Raw genomic sequence first — 17,241 nt, 5'->3', positions numbered from 1 at the left:
GCCCCGCTTGTACCTGGTGTCCGCGATCTTCTTTCTTCCCGCCTTCGCCCTTGCAGTGCGCCCCGAGGTGATTCTGCCTAACGTTCCCCAAACCTGGCTTCTTCTTCAACGAGGAAGCTTATTGGAGGGGGCACCCAATGAACGACCTAATATCACAAACATTTCCCCCAAAAAATGTTCCATTGCGGACTTGTTCTGGTGCTGTAAACTCAGAAAGAGGAAATTTGAGGTTCCAACCAAACTGTTGGGGACGGAGGACTTTCCTTAGAGAGGAAGAGCACCCCAAAGATACCTTTGTCTCATTAGATGGTCCCGTTTGGCCACTGTCGGTTTTTATTTGCCTGGAGCATCATAGGATTTATTTCCATATATATGTGTGCAAACAATTTTTACCTTGGGGTTTTAATCACACAAATGTAATTCATTGAAGAAATAAGTTGAGCTTGAGAGTAAGTGCCCGTTGAGAAGGAGGAGTACGGGGATGTTATCATACACATTTCCTAATTGGGATACTCAGATCCTCTTAATTAGGGGGACTTGAGCTTTTGCTCAAGCAGCTGATCTCTTAGTGCTCTCCAGTGTAACTCTGGTTGCTGGGTGCTGGAATAGCTCAGTTGTAGCTTAGCAGCATTTGGCAGTCTATAATAGTCTCACCTCTATTTTTAAGAAGATATATTTATATTTTGTAAACAACAAATAAAAGACTCAAGGTCTATCCCACCCCTGAAAAGACCGAATAGTAAAGACTGCAACGATGACACCATTAAAGCCAACCTCTTTAACATATTCTTTGGCTCAGTATTTGTAAACAGCAATGGATCATGCCCAGTATTTCCTAGCTGAACCACAGACAACTACAATGATCTAATACATATCAATTTTACAGAAGACAATGTTGAAAAAGCACTACACAATCTAAAACCATCTCTATCTATTAGACTGGACAGAATATGTGCCTACTTCTTAAAAAAGCTATCCACTGCCATAGCCAAACCTCTAAGCATAATCTTTGAAAAATCTTTCAGGACCAGCTCTTTACCAAATGTATGGTCAATCGCCATGGTCATCCCCAATCTTCAAAAAGGGAAACTAGTTGAAAACTACAGACCAATCTTTTTATGCTGCGTCACCTGTAAAGTCATGGAATCAATTATTAACCAATCCATCATCCTCCACTTAGAGACATACAACCTACTCTTTAATAAACAATTTGGTTTCAGGAAAAAACTATCCTGTAATCTGCAACTCTTATACTGCAAAAACATATGGACTACACAACTCAATCAGGGCAAAGCAATAGATGCAATTTACATAGACTTCTGTGAAGCCTTTGATTCAGTGGTACATGACAAACTACTCCTAAAACTAAAATCTTATGGTATCTCTAACACCTGCATAACTGGATAGAAGCATTCCTGTCAAACAGACAACAAATGGTCAAAATTGGGAGCGTACCTGTCAACAGTGGTGTCCCCCAAGGCAGTGATCTAGGACCAACTCTCTTCATGCTCCACATAAATGACCTCTGTGATCATATTAAGAGCAACTGTGTTCTTTTCGCTGATGATGTAAAGCTATTCAACACCACCGACAATACTGCTACACTTCAAAAAGACCTTGACTATGTATCAGAATGGTCAAACAAATGGCAACTTCAAATCTCAACAAATAAATGCTCTGTCTTACATATTGGCAAAAAAAATCAGAAAATAAAATACAAGCTGAATAGTCAAGATCTTGTTGATGATCCAAACTCTGTCAAGGATCTTGGAGTACTCATTTCTAATGATCTAAATGCTAGAGCCCACTGTAACTACATAGCCAAAAAGGCATTAAGAGTTGTTAACCTAATCCTGCGTAGCTTTTTCTCCGGTAATCTCACACTACTAACTAGAGCATACAAAATATTTGCTAGACCAATACTTGAATACAGCTCATCAGTCTGGAACCCACATTACGTATCTGATATTAATATAGTTGAGAAAGTCCAGAAATATTTCACAAGAAGAGTTCTCCACTCCTCTACTTGTTGCAGAATACCTTATGCCACCAGACTTGAAATTCTAGACCTAGACAACCTAGGACTATGCCACCTTTGGTCCTATCTAAGTATAGTACATAAAATTATATATTGCAATGTCCTACCTGTCAATGAATACTTCAGCTTCAACCATAACAATACAAGAGCACACAATAGATACAAACTCAAGGTAAACTGCACCAAACTTGATTGCAGGAAATACGACTTCAGCAACAGTGATCAATGTCTGGAATACTCTACCTGACTCTGTAGTTTCTTCCCCAAATCCCAAAAACTTTAACCTTAAACTGTCTACTATTGACCTCACCCCTTTCCTAAGAGGTCTGTAGGGGGCGTGCATAAGTGCACCAATGTGCCAACCGCCCCTGTCCTAGTGTTTCTTTTTTTTTCTTATATGTATCCATTTCATGTATTCATAACCATGCTTATAAGATAACCACCTGTTATCTTATAATTGCTCGACAAAATAAATAAATAAATAAATAAATATAGGGAAATGAACCATTTCATTCTGTTCACAGAACTTTTCACAGAACTACCGTCCCTTTCCTATTGTTTCTTTTTATTTTTCTTATATGTATCCATTTCATGTATTCATAACTATGTTATACTTATACCTGTTATCTTATAATCGCTTGACAAAATAAAATAAATAAAATAAATAAATAAACTTTGGGCTTCCTGAAATAACTTTCGAACATTTTTATGCATTATGGGAAGGAATCTTTTAATCTCTCTAAACCTTTTGATATATCCATTAGAATCTGCCCACCCTGCATAGATGTTCCACATGTCTACCTTGCTATACATCAGTAAGTTGGACCCAAAGAATGGAATTCTTAGCAGTACCCTCCTCAGTCTCGAACAGCAGGTCTCTTGTGGTTCAGTAGTACTTATCTTTTGTCCTCCAAGAAACTGGTGAAAGCATTTTTCTTCCCAAAGAATAATTTAATTAAGAAATTAGCACATTGTTTTCACAGTGGATTGTTTTTATGAATGTTTTTAATTCAGTATATTTTAACCATTGTAACCAATCTGTTGTTGCACCAGCAGGAAGCATTCGAAGTTAATAATAAACCTAAATACATAAACCAATCAACCAGATAACACTCAGGTGACTTGAAATAATCACTTTTCTAAAATGGTATTTTCACTGCTCTGACCAAGAATGTCCTTTTTGACAGGAAATTAGGTAAAAAGGGCACATTTGGCAACTGATCTCCTACAAATAAGATCTGATAACAAGTCAATATCCCTGGACAAATTGTAGATTAAGGCTAGATTGAGTTTGGATTGAAGGCAGGTAGCAAAACAAGTGAGGCGGGGAAAATGGGAAGAAAAGCTTGATGTTACTGTTTATCCTTGACATTCTGGCCGTTTCCAAAACTGCATCTGAAGGGACTGAACCTGAGCTAGAGACAGAGATGTCAGGGCTTCCCCAAAATAACATTTCTAAACCAAATGACCACCCTAGGGCTAGGCCAACTGTGTCTATGCCCCCAAAGTGGTCAGCCAAAAGAGAACAACAAACAAAGGGGACTGCCTTTTATGCAGTAATAATAGATCGAATCAAATCTCTGCTATGGTTACAGACCAGCATAACCAAACTCCCAAAAGGCATCATGGCTTCAACAGAAGACCGAGAATATTTTGCAAGTCTCTCTGGGTTAACCAAATGATTCCTAATTTAAAAGCAAAAATGGTCACAAAGGTAAAATAACAGGAAAGCCCATCATATCCTCTCGTCACTGGAAAATCATTTCCTTGTGCCTTCAAGCACTTTCACTGAGACTAAGGACTTTGGATGCCTTTCATATTTGTTCAATGTTTTCCTGCCACCCTCCCCAGTCTTGGTTACCCTGGACAAAATCTAATATTTCTCCTCCTATTTGATTTCCACATAATGGAGCAATCTCTCTTAACAACAGTTCACATCAGGTCTACTGCAGTGCATAGATTAAGCCTATCCTGGTTTGAAGGAAAAGAGACAAAAGCTGGGAGATGTTGGTATCTTTTTCAACTGCTGTGTCCTCATAAAAATTATGATCCACAAATATTCCTAGTTTATACATAATTCACCTGATAATATTGTATATATTAATAATGGTATTCAGGTATTCTTATTACATGTTCCCTTGAACTGGAAAAAAAAAATCAATTTGCCTAGGATCACAGAATCAAATAATTAGAAGGAGCCATGAGGTGATTTGAATCCAGCTGCCGCCTCCTCAGTGAAGTTTGTATTAAAGCTTCTCAGACAGTTACTCAGATCCTCACTCTTTCAGTAACTGGTTCCACTGACAAATTGCTCTTGCTGTTGAGATTGGTTTGTTTTTTTCTCACATTCAATCAGAATTTTATTTGCTAAAACTTAAATTGTTCTGTGTCCTACGCTTTGGAAGAAGAGAAGATAGGCCTGGACTGTCTCTGTGACATCCTTTCAACAATTTGAAGAGTATAATCAATCCTTTTTCTTCAAGACTAAGCATGCCAGTTCCTTCAATCTTTTCTTCACAGTACTTAGCTTCCAGTCCTTTCATGATCTTTACTGCCATTCCTGAACACTGCTCCAATTTTTCAGAATCCTTCAATCTAAAACAGGATACAATACTGTAGATGCATTCAAGGCAGAAAACAGAAAAATTATGTCCTGTTATCTGGAAATGTTATTCCATTCAGGCAGTTAAAAATGGCATTTGGGGCCACATTATAGTGCGGAGTCTAAATCAGTGGTCCCTGATGTTTCTGGCTGCATGGACCAGCAGCAGTGGCGGGGAAGGGGGATGGCTGTGCTTGCAACCTAGATCCCACGCATGTGCAAATGTGCTCACCCACCACTTGCGTGGCCTGGTTCCCAACGGGCTGTGGACTGGTATCAATCCACGGCTGGGGTGGGGTGGGGTTGGGGACTCCTGGTCTAAATCACTTTGAAATCAACTATCTTTCCCCCCACTCTCAAACAAAGCCAAGTGTGTCCCCCATCCCCACAGTATATATGTGCATTTGATTTTTGTGAAGAACTCTGCACTAGCTTCTATTAAATTCTGTTACTTTCAGCCCATTTCTCCAACCATCCTGATGTTTCTATTTCTGTCTTGTAGGACATCACCCATTCCATCCAACTTTATCTGCAAATTTGTTAAGTTTTCCCTTCCCTCCCTTCACCCTAATAATTAACAGAATAACAGAATTGGAAGGGACCTTGGAGGTCTTCTAGTCCAAACCCTTGCTCAAATAAGAGACCCTATAACATTTCAGACAAATGGTTGTCATCTCTTCTTAAAAGCCTCCGGTTTTGGAGCATTCACAACTTCTTCATGAAGGCAAGCCGTTCCACTGATTAATTGTTCTCACTGTTAGGAAATTTCTCCTTAGTTCTAGCTTGCTTTTCTCCTTGATGAGTTTCCATCCATTGCTTCTTGTTTTGCCTTCAGGTGCTTTGGAAAATAGGTTGACCCCTCATCTTTGTGGCAGCCCCTCAAATATTGAAAGACTGCTATCTTGTCACCTCAGTCCTTCTTTTCATTAGTCTAGATATATCCAATTCCTGCAACCGTTCTTCATATGTTTTAGCCTCCAGCCCCCTAATCATCTTTATTGCTCTTCTCTGCACTCTTTCTAAAGTCTCAGCATCATTTTTATATTGTTGTGACCAAAACTGAATGCAGTATTCCAAATGTGATCTTCCTAAGGCTTTATAAAGTGCGGGTAATACTTCACATGATCTTGATTCTATACCTCTGTTAATGCAATGTAGGATTATATTAAATTTTTTGGCTACTGCCAAAAAAATTAATAAAAGTGCTGGAGAATAAAGGACTCAGGAATGACCCTTGCAGAGCCTCACTTGGTATCTCCAACTTCGTAAGAAGCCGTTGATAAATAAATTTTCATACTGTGTACTAAAGTACTGTGGCAGCTATGAATCTACATGTCTTGCTATCCAGTTCACAGCAATATTTAGTCGATGTTTGATTCCTTCCCATTTCTTTTCTTCAAACTTCTTGTGCCATTTCAGGATTTTCAAGTTTTCAGGTTTTCTCACAAGGTTTTTTGATAGTGGAAGATAGTGGAAGATACAAGTTTATTACAGGAAAAACCAGAAAATCAGATTCCCCCCCACCTTGTGAAACTGTAAAAGGAATGATGGAAGATACAGTGCTCCAAATGGAAGAAGATTATTTTCTCAAAACAGCTATTTTTTCAAACCTGAGTCCAAAAATGGATAATCGATAGCCTCACTTATTTTCGCAGACTCTAGAGTCACAAGTAGCTGATTTTTAGTGGCATTTTTGTAATAAAAATGCATCAGTTCCCTCCAAACTCTATTCCTAAATGAAAAAAAAAAGTTGATTATTTCAGCTTTGCCCATCTTGGAGATATCACTGCATCACTTCAATGTTCCAATGGGCTTCACTGGCCTACAAAATATTCTTCACTTAAATAACATCCTTCTAAGACAACAACTAGTCTGCTTTAATTAAATCTCAACTTCTCTCAGCAAATTCAGGAACTTATCAGTTGGTCACAAAGGCACAAACATATAGAGAATACTCTGCAAACTCAACCATAGAGATTGCATGAAGTCTAGGTTATCTATGATATTGAACCTGAATACAAATTCCTAATTAACTTAGAAACAAAGCTTAAAGTGCATATAAGGAATTATTAAAATGCATAGAAATATTAGGTACCACATATGTTTGTGCTTGTGAACGTGCCATCTAAATAATCCTTTTAAAATACAAATTAAGCATATGTACACCACATAAGAACTAAAGTTAAAAAACAGGGTCATTACATTCAACTAGGTAGCATTCAGCTTCTTTATGACATGGCATTGGCTGGCATCTTGTCCAAAGCTTTCTGTACACTTAGAGCACTTTATACGGCATATAAAGTGCATAACCAAGCCCGAATTAGTCAAAAGAGGTACAAAATACACAGAATTGAAATGAGCCTGTAACCTTAGAGTAAGAAACTTATAATTATAAAATAATTGATTATCCTTTATTTTCTATTGTTTCTTTACTTTTTCCTTTCTTGCACTTCTCTTTGATTTCTCTTTCTTTCTGTTTTCTTATTTTATATTAGCTTGTATTAGTTTTATATACTGTATAATCATATGGGTGTGTATGTGTATATAAATCTGCTGTGGTCCAGTCTGAGAGTCAACAATCATATCTGGATTATCTGAAGGACAAACTTCGTTTACCAAATGACTAAATTCCAGTGGATTTTCCAATTGGAAAAAAAAAACAGGCATAGAACAAGAACAAGCAGCTGCATTGAATAATATATGTGATTTCCCACCCACCTACCCACCCCGATTCAAATAGTGTCACATGGCCCACAATGTCCATTACTCGATCCACATCTGGAAGTGTTTAAAAAAATGCAGTTCCCCATCTGTAATTTAGACTTTTGATCATAAAAATAATAATCCATATTTTCTAAATTTATTTCCAAAGCAAATCTATCATTACTATTAAATAATGCATTATGCAATTTATACATTGACTATTTAGAATTCTCAGAACGTTCATCATTATATACAGTAGTTACCTTTGTTATGTGCTAGTTATCAAATTCCCTCAATATTTAATTTCAAATGATATTCATTCCTTTAAATATATTATGTGCACATGACTGATATTCTTCAAAAATTGTTCTATTGACCTGTTAGTTTCCAGTTCCTTTTGAATGTTATTGGTTCAGTCATATTGGTAAATTTCTTTCACAGAGAGAATGGCTAAGCCACTGTGCTATACTAGAAACATTTTATTTTAAACCCATTAGAGAAAGAAAAGAAAGAGAGAACAAAAAGAAATAAATGATTGATTAGCCTGATGTCCGGTGATGTGTAGGTTCCTGGACGTCCACTCCCTTCATTACCCACTTCCTGGTTCCCCTTTCATTCTTGTGGGGATTCTCCTGATCAAAGCAATTCTGCGCCACCTCACTGCACCCAGTTTCAGAGCTGCCTACTCAGAAATGAAGATGGGGGGCTGGAGCTACGCTGGGTGGGGCAATTCATGCCAGAAATGGAACCTCCTGGTTGCTCCTTGGCAACTATGGTTCAGCTATCACAAGATGAACGGGTAAACCTCCATTGATATCTGTTGCAGTAGTGGATGGTGAAAGCTCCATAGGAGTGGTCTCTAAAGGTGTCAAAGGCTTAGGTGGTAATATTATACTTGTTTTTGCAACAGAACTTGTTTCAGCTGTGAAAGGTAACAGCTTTTTGGTGAAAGATTCTCCATGGGTTTCATGTCCAACACCTGTAAATGTTGGATACGTTGACTCTCTTGTGTTCCAGAAGGGCTGTTTTGTTGTGGTCATTTCAACAATTTTTTTGATTGTAGAAGAGTCTACAGATTGAGACTGGTGTGCTTTTGTAGATATTGCAGATGAAGGCTCTCTCAGTTTGGAAGGGATTTCAGATGATACTTTTGTAATTGTTGTAGAGGTCCTTTGGGTGACAAAAGTTTTTACAGATGAGGTCTGTTCAGTTCTGACTTTTACATTCTCGGGCTTTTCAGTTTGGGGAAGGAACTGCCTTGATGTTGTAGATATTTTGTTATCGTGGGATTTTGTAAGAGGTACATAATTGGTATGTAGTGATATGGTTGTTTGAGAAATTGGGTCTGCTGTTGATACTTGCTGAGTTGCTGAAAGTGTCTTGTTCATTGTTTGGAATGTGATCAATACACCTGGAGTAGCTGAAGGTAATTCTTGCTGAAGAGGATTTTCTAGGGTTCCCTCTTGCCTCAGCCATTTTAAGTGGGTTAAAAGCTGGGCAGCCAAAATAGGAGCAGAACAGTTATGCATACTCTGGCTCACAATGCCCATCACTTCCCATTTTGATGTAGCTGGGTCATTGCACACCACTGGAGTACCTACAGGCACCTGCAGTAGAAGAGGAATTGCATTGGTGATTTTTTTTTTCTGCTGGTGCATAGCTGGTGCTATGCTGCTGAGATTTTTAATCACTGACACTGTTATAGCAGGGATAGGCTCAGCCAACATAACAGGCTTCTGACACATCCAATAAGTTCTAAAAATATTTTTTCTTGGTTAGCAAAACCAAATTATTCCAGCAAACACTAATAGCACAGAAACTATTCTGAAACAGATCGAAAAGGCTTTACCCCCTCTTTGAAACAGTAGCGTTCAGGTTTTAATTCTGTACCATGTTTCCCCCAAAGTAAGACCGGGTCTTATTTTCTATTGACCCCCGAAAAAAACGGCTAGGACTTCTTTTTGGGGGTGTCTCAATCCCCCCCATGTACCGGTAGGAGGCGGGGGGTGAGTCGCAGCAGGCCATCCCACATCCATGAAGTAGCTGCTTCGCGGGTGCCGCTCAGGCCGCCACTTCCAGCAAGCATGGCCGCTTTTGCAGCTGCAAAAGAGGCAGGTGGCCCAGCGACATGTCCCCACGTGTTGCTGGGTCTCCTTGTTGCTTGCAGTGCAGACAGCACGAGGTGAGGAGACGAAGCCAAAGGAGGGGAAGGGGGGAGGAACTTGCCCCGTGTGCCCTTACCTAACGGTCGCACCTGCCATCCATGCAGAACAGCCTCGCGGTGGCCACTCCAGCTACCCTAGCCACCATGCTCCTTCTTTTGTTAATGGCATCCACAAAAAGAGCAATAGGCCCAGCGACGTGCCTCATGCCCTCTTTACCTAACAGTGTGATGGTGGCAGCAGGCCATCCCAGTGTCCACGGAGCATCTGCAACACTGAAGGTTCAGAAGGGAGTCTTTTTGCAGGAAAATGGGGAGGGGGATTTTTCTGGCTGCCATCCTCTCTTCAGTCTGTGCTAAGCTTGAGGAAAGGATGGCAGGCAGAAAAATCCCCCTCCCCATTTTCCTGTCATTTGCCAAAAAGACTCCATTACAAGCCTTCAGCGTTGCAATCCTGGGATATGCTGAAGGTTCGGGATGGAGCCTTTTTGGCAAACGGCAGGAAAATGGGGAGGGGGATTTTTCTGCCTGTCATCCTTTCCTTAAACTTAGCACAGATGGACATCCCAAATAGAGTCCTTCCTGAGCCTTCAGTGTTGCAATCCAAGGGATGTGCGTCCTTTTCTCAAGTGACATTTGATCGCTTGAAAGGAACACGCTGCGCCCGGAGAGAAGGAATGGGAGGCAGCTCCTGGCCCTCGCTGGCTCAGCTGATCTGCAGGCTCGATTAAGGGGCTGAGCAGCCAGGAGGTGACCGGGGAAGGGAACGGCTGCCTCCTGTGTTGGCCACATCCAATCCCTTCACTAGGACTTATTTTTGGGATAGGGCTGATATCAGACCCACCTCAAAAAATCAAGCTAAGGCTTGTTTTTGGGGTAGGGCGTATTTTCGGGGAAGCACGGTAGATAAATAAGGCCTTGGGAGAGTCATTATTTCAATGACCTTTATAGTCATGACCATTACAATGGTCAAGCAAAGCAAAGTGAAAATTTCTTCATCCTCAGATTTGACCCTGAATCCATTTATATAGGTTACCTTGCAATCTGCATGCTTTGGAGGTTTTTTTCTTTCAACACACAAGTTCCGTTCATTTGTAGATCCAAGCCAGTGCTTAGAACACTCTGAGACACTCAGACTCTCCACAATGGTTACCTTTAAAAATAACTTTGTGGTTTCTATAGAGAGGGAGAAAATATCCTCAGTTACCTTAACTGTTATGCTATGTCAAGGTTTCATGCAATGCTTCTTTTCTCTTAATATGTTTATGACTATACATGTGCAATATTATATTTTAAATATTGGTACTCTTTTTTAAAAAATTATCAAATTCTGGAAAAGTTGCTTATCCTCTTTTCTGGTTTTTGCCCATATTTTCAAAGCAGCAAGGATAAACAATTCCCTAAAAATAATATTGATTGCATGTCATATACTAGCTGCCATGCTTATCCAATATTTTTTACAGCTATGCCAAATGCATTGAATTCTGCCTTTAGTTAGCTGGTTTTTAAAAATAACTTGAAGGTATTTGTACTTGTGGCATTGGTCCTAATACATTTTTCTGACATCCAAAAACCCAAATGGAATGCTCTCAAACTCACCATTACTACTTTGTTCCAAAATCCTGCATTCCTCTGTTATGTCATAAGGTTTTTGTTCTTTGGGAATACAAGCTGGCCACATGTCTTGCCTTCTTAAATCAGCTGGCTGACCAAGCAAGATTAGTCCCAGGTCATTATTGGGTGCTGTATTCCAAGAACTAAAGCCCCGATGTAGCAGAAATTGGCTCACTGTATTGGTGGAGAAACGCCCACGTGATCCAGTCAACTCTACTTGGCTCGGATTCCTACAAGACATACATAGCATGAACTAATCAAGGGAGATAACTCTGGTGGCAGGACTTTCCCATAGCCTAGAAGTTGTTTGGTATTATATTTCCCCATATGCTAATCATTACTAGAAGGAAAATGTGTTCCAATTTCTTCCATTACTCACATCAGTAGGAAGCAGTTGGCTGCCGTCAAGACCCACCAACTGCTCAGAATAACTCCTTGGCATCTCCTGCCATTGCCATAGATGTTCACAAGCCATGGTACTTCTGAGCTGTTACTATGTTCCGAGTGTTCATCTTTGTCTGAATTGGGTTGCATATGCTGAAGATCACAAACTGTAGGAGACCAGTAGATTATTGTAGGAAACCCTAATCTAAACATTTTATCTGTGCAATATTACATACTCTTAAGTGATGGTAAGCTTTAGTTCTGGTCACAGAGCTAAAAAGCTTACAAAAACTATAATTAGTGAAGAGATTATTCATCCACCAATATCCAGACAATTAAATAGTAATAAGGAATAAATAGGAATAAATATAGTAGAGCTTCATATAATTTTTAACAAGAAAAAGAAAATCAAAATAAGGTACTAGAAGCAGAATTCCAGATTCTATATATTATTAATAGTAGTAACAGTAGTACATGAGATGGATAAGAATAATAACAGATACATCTGGCTAATTGTGTGATGAATCATAATAGACCCCCCCATTGAGGAACTACCTTGATGTGGTGGTGGGACTTGTATGCTCTGAGAAAGATGAGAGCTATACCAGAGGCTCAACCATATTGGAGAGATCTCACCATGGGAGCCAGATGAAGAGTGTCTCTCCCATATAAAATATGGAGACATAATTTACAGAAATATATACTGCCTCGGTCATCGCTCAGGTCAACAAGGACCATGCAAGATGTTGGAGTTCCTGGACATCTGGTGAAAAATGGGCTATTGGACTCAGTACTGTTGGCTGAACTAGGGCCAGCAGGGCCAGCAGCTTCATAACTGCTGGATGGAAAGGTGTTTACCCATTGCAAATATACAGAGATTGAAAACAAAGTAGTTACAGATCACATCCAACAAGAAGAGGATTTTTGAAATCCAATTCTGGAAAGAACAACTACCAAAATAATAGAAGGGAGACTAGCAGATCAACACTGATTTATACTACAGAATAAAGTATTCACAGAAACAGAATTGGAAGAACTGCAGAGATCTACCCAGGACAAAGAAATCAAAGCCTTGAGAGAAGTAACTCAGACTGTTGAGACAAACTAGGCGGAATTGGCAGTAGAGGAAGCCAGTCCAGCTGTTAAATATTTTTCATTTGGAAACCAGGCACCCTCTCTTCTGCCTTGTAAAGAACAAAGCCCTCTAACTAAAGAAGTATAAGAATTGAAACAAATAATAACCAAGCATCTAGAACAGCACAAAAATAATTGAATAAGGATGCTTGCATTGAAGCGTGTTCCAAAGAAAATGCTAGCATAAGCATTAACGCAGGGCTGTTTTAAAGTCACGGCCTGCGGGCCGGATGTGTCACATGCTGGCCATGCCCACGCCCAGTTTAGCAAAGGGGGGAAAGTCGTGATACATCACATGACGCCGCTATGATGACGCAAGTTTGACATCCCTGTGATTAGCGGAACAGAATAACAGAGTTGGAAGGGACTTTGGAGGCCTTTTAGTCCAACCCCCTTCTCAAGCAGGAGACCCTATACCATTTCCAATAATGCATGAAAGTTTACACTGAAAGGGGATCAGGCTAGCATTTGAGTCCCAGGCTAGTCTTAATGAACCATGAAATGTCCACGAAATTTAGCTCCATCTCTTAAATATTCCAAGAGCGTTGTGGATGCTTGGGATAACCATTTTCTAATTGGGCCTTTGAAAATACTGAAATTGCTTTTTTCCCCCCTCTTCCCTTTCTTTAAAAAAATAGTTGAAGATCAGAGTTTTTGCAGAATGTTATCCAACTGTAAAATGCCCAGATATTTATAGGCTTTATCCTGATGGTTCGGGCATTCAACATTTCAATTCCAAAAAGCCATGAATCAGTACAACTTCAAAGGATTTTTTTTAACCAGACCTTCAAATATTGATACATTTTCAGCTCAAAAGGTAGTGACCATAGCAAAGCTTTTATTTTAATGCAGAATTGAAGTGCTTAGTCAGAGTAACTGCAAATGCTTAATAATGTAATATTCCAATACTGTGGGAACTTGTATTTATTTGCATCATCATTTCATGCTATAATATCAGATATAAACACCAGCTCACTGCCAGAAAGGAACCAATTAATCCACAGCACAACTGCAGCTGTAACTGAATACTTGGGATACAAAAACAACAAAGAAGAAGAAAAAAACCAAACAGGGCACCACTAAAATAGAAGATCAGGTTGGAAAATAAGATCAGCAAGCTAAGATCAGATGCAAGTAATTCAAAACAGATGAAAGAAAAGAACTGAAGAACAAGAAGACCAAAGAATACCTGATCAAGAAATAATACCTAGAAACAAGGAAGATCAAGGAAACACTGGAAGTAATAAAGCTATAGCCAAGAGCATCAGCAGATACAAAGCTCAAAATGCAAATTATGGGCAGAATCTTCTATGCAATGGAATTTGGACTGGACAAATGTGCCATGATCACCATTAGAGAAAAATAGTGAAAACCAAAGGAGTCAAGATGCCCTAGGAAATAAAATCAAAAGTCTGGATGAAGATGATCACTACAAATACACAGTCATTCTTCAAACTGACAATATCAAGCACACTGAAGTCAACAAGAAGATTAGTGTGATGACCCGTAGTCTCTCAAAATAACCCAAAACCCAAAACATATATTAAAGTCCGGTAAGGCCTTCAACTTAACTTCACTGTTTTATTAGGCACTGTTTAAAGTCACAAAAGTAAATAATGAGGCAAACAGAAAACCAAAACAAACTGCATTGATGAGAGTTCCGAAGCAAGCCAAGATAACTAATCATAAAATCCAGGAAAATAACTGAGAAAACTCCATGGGAAGAATGCCAGCAATGATAAACCTCTTTCAAGGTGAACACTAAATTGACTCCTGCAAATTCTAACTGCGCAGTTGCAAACTTATATACATAGCTCCCACCTGCAAGCCACGAGGAGGATCATGGTAATCTCCTCTTGAGTAGACCTCGCTTTTCCCTGATCCTCTCCTCCCTGCATGACCTAGGATGGATAGGGGATGGGCCTGGATCCTCCTCTGACTGCTCAGCCGGCCTCTGCCCTTTCCCAGCCTCCTCCACCACCTCTGAAGCCACACTCCCACTCCCTGTTGGCTGTTCCTCCTCTTTCTCAGAGTCAGTCTCCACCAGGGGCATGACAATTAGAAGTGAATACATCAAAAGAATGAAGATCTTAAAGTCCAAGCTCAGTGGAGGAAATACCATCAAGGCAATTAACATCCAGACAATTCCAGTCATTACGTACATAGCTGTAACAGTGGACCTGACTCAAGCAGAACTAAAAGCCGTGGATAAATCCAAAAAATAATGACAATGAATCATGCCCTTCATCCACCCAGTGATGTTGATAGACTACTTACCAAAGAAAATAGGTGGGTGTGGAATATTTCAAGTACAGGAGATGATCGAGGAAGAAGAAAAAAGGGCATTACAAAAATACTTGAAGAACAGGGAAGAAGATGTGCTGAAGCTAGTATACTATGCAGGCTTACTGAGTACTTCAGTGTTGGGTATTTTGGTTTATTTAAGATGGTTAGTTTAGCTTTTCAGACACAAATCTGTTGAAAAACTACCCACATCAACCAAGTGCTTCACTACCGGTACCAAAATAACAAGCCAACTTCCCGTAAGAGAAGCTGTTTCCAATGCACAAACACATTGCAGTAATGCTGAACCTCAGAAAAAAAGAATCAGAGCATCTAAACAAGGTTTTCCAACAAAATGGATACCCACACAACTTTATCAAAAAGTGCCTGACTATTCAGTCTACCATAGCTCAACTAATACGAGCTGTGAAAAAGGTAACAGTGTCATATATCAAAAATATCTCAGAAACTACCAAGAGACCATTATAACCACATGGTATCGCTGTAGCATACAAACTAAAGCTCTCCAAAGCATCCTAAGTAAACCAAAAGACCCAGTAGTCCCAGAAGAAAAAACTGGAGTCATCTATAACAGAGTATAAGGACTGTAACAGCCATTATGTAGGACCAATGGGCAGGAGACTAGTGGAACACATCCTTGAACACCAAGTAGTAGTCAAGACATGATGAAAACTTCTTAATTTCGTAACCCATGGATAGACTCAACCATAGTTTCAACCGGGAAACTATAAGCAACCTAGATCCATCCAAGTCCCAAAACACCATAGAATTCCTGGAGACCTGGCACTCAGACAAATCACCCATCAACCAGCACAGAGATAAACAACATTTACATACCACTAGAGGTGTTATTCAGCCGGTTTGGACCAGTTCAAGTAAACTGGTAGCGGAAATTTTAACTAGTTCGGAGAATCTTATGACAACAATTGAGCCCAAAATTTATGTTCCGAAGCAAGGCAGTAGTTAAGCAAATTATATCCCATTTTATGACCTTTTTGTCACATTTCTTAAGCAGATCACTGCAGTTGTTAAGCAAATCATGCAGTCATGAAGTGTGTTGTGAATCAATAAAAGTTACTAGCATAAATGCAAATCAGGGTTTGGAAACCTGCACACCTGATTGGTCCTTATACAACAACTAGGGATTGGTCCATAACTAGTCCCTGATTGGCCACTATTTTGACACTTCTCATTGGTTATTAGTTTGAACTTGTTGCACATGTCATTGGTTAATAACTCACGATCCAGCTGCAAATTCCTCGACGCACTCTGCCGCATTTGCGGGAAACGAGGTCACATCGCAAAGGTTTTGCAGAAGCAAGCGAAACTCCAAACCCCGACAGGCGAATGCCAGTCTTCCGGTTCTTCGGCACACACCGAAAAAAACTGAACCACCAATGGGGAAACCACTCCTACAGAAACAAACTGTCCACCACTTCCACCAGGCGTGAAGAAACCAGGCAGGAAGAGACCCACCAAACAATCACCATAGGCCACGCTACATCCCTTGATGCCGGAAAAATCCGAGTAAAGGTCGCCATCGAAAACAAACCTTGTGTGATGGAGGTGGACTCGGGATCTTCCCTTCGATGGTGTCGTGGAAAACGCTCAACAGCTCATCCCAACGATTCGCCGCCAAGACCTTAACCCTCAAGGGTTATACTCAAAGACTATCAGGGTAACCGAATTCCCGTCGTCGGATCCCGCAGATTCCAGGTCTCTTTCAAGGACCGCACCATCACACTACCACTGACTGTCGTGGACCGCGACAGGCCTAGTCTTTAGGCCTTCAATGGTTCAGGCCGCTCGGAATCACTGCCGGAGTCCACCGGGCCGAGAGCAGCGATTGGGAGGAAGCACCGTGCAAGAATTCCAAGACGTTTTCGCGAACGGACTAGGCAAGTACAAGGGGACCCGATCTCGTTTAACTTGAACCCTGAGGTAGCACCCATCCGCCTTAAGCGCGTCAGGTGCCGTTCGCCTTGAAGCCTAAAATCGACAAACAACTCGATAAGCTAATAGCGCAGGGCGTGCTGGAGCCCACCGACCACGCCCGCTGGAAATCCCTATAGTGACGCTTATCAAGCCTGATGGGTCACTAAGAATTTGGCGGAGACTACCGGGCCACCTTAAACCACGCACTGCAGCAAAGTGCATATCCAGTGCCGGTAGTACAACACTTGCTCCATTCCCTGGGTGGCGGGAAAGTTTTCGCTAAACTAGATCTAGCCCAGGCGTATCAACAATTGCCTGTAGATCCGACCACGGCAGAGGCGCAAACTATCGTAACACATAGGGCGC

General features: G+C 40.4%; 1 protein-coding gene across 1 annotated transcript; it reads right to left on the bottom strand.

Moving 5' to 3' along the window:
- Window positions 1-7,486: 7,486 nt before the first annotated feature.
- Window positions 7,487-11,663, bottom strand: LOC148132345 (uncharacterized). The gene is made up of 4 exons (XM_087954100.1): window positions 11,498-11,663; window positions 11,104-11,348; window positions 10,541-10,680; window positions 7,487-8,950 (listed from the first exon to the last, which is right to left on the bottom strand). The coding sequence occupies exons 1-4, from the start codon at window positions 11,650-11,652 to the stop codon at window positions 8,114-8,116; spliced, it is 1,377 nt and encodes a 458-aa protein (XP_087810226.1). The 5' UTR covers window positions 11,653-11,663; the 3' UTR covers window positions 7,487-8,113.
- Between the last annotated feature and the right edge of the window lie 5,578 nt (window positions 11,664-17,241).

The sequence above is a fragment of the Notechis scutatus genome, chromosome 2 (assembly GCF_049901735.1).
Source record: "Notechis scutatus isolate UNSWTSFEM ecotype Mainland chromosome 2, rNotScu1.2, whole genome shotgun sequence".
NCBI lineage: Eukaryota > Metazoa > Chordata > Lepidosauria > Squamata > Elapidae > Notechis > Notechis scutatus.
The sequence above is the reverse complement of the archived record's forward strand: the minus strand, read 5'-3'. Positions and strand labels throughout refer to the sequence as shown.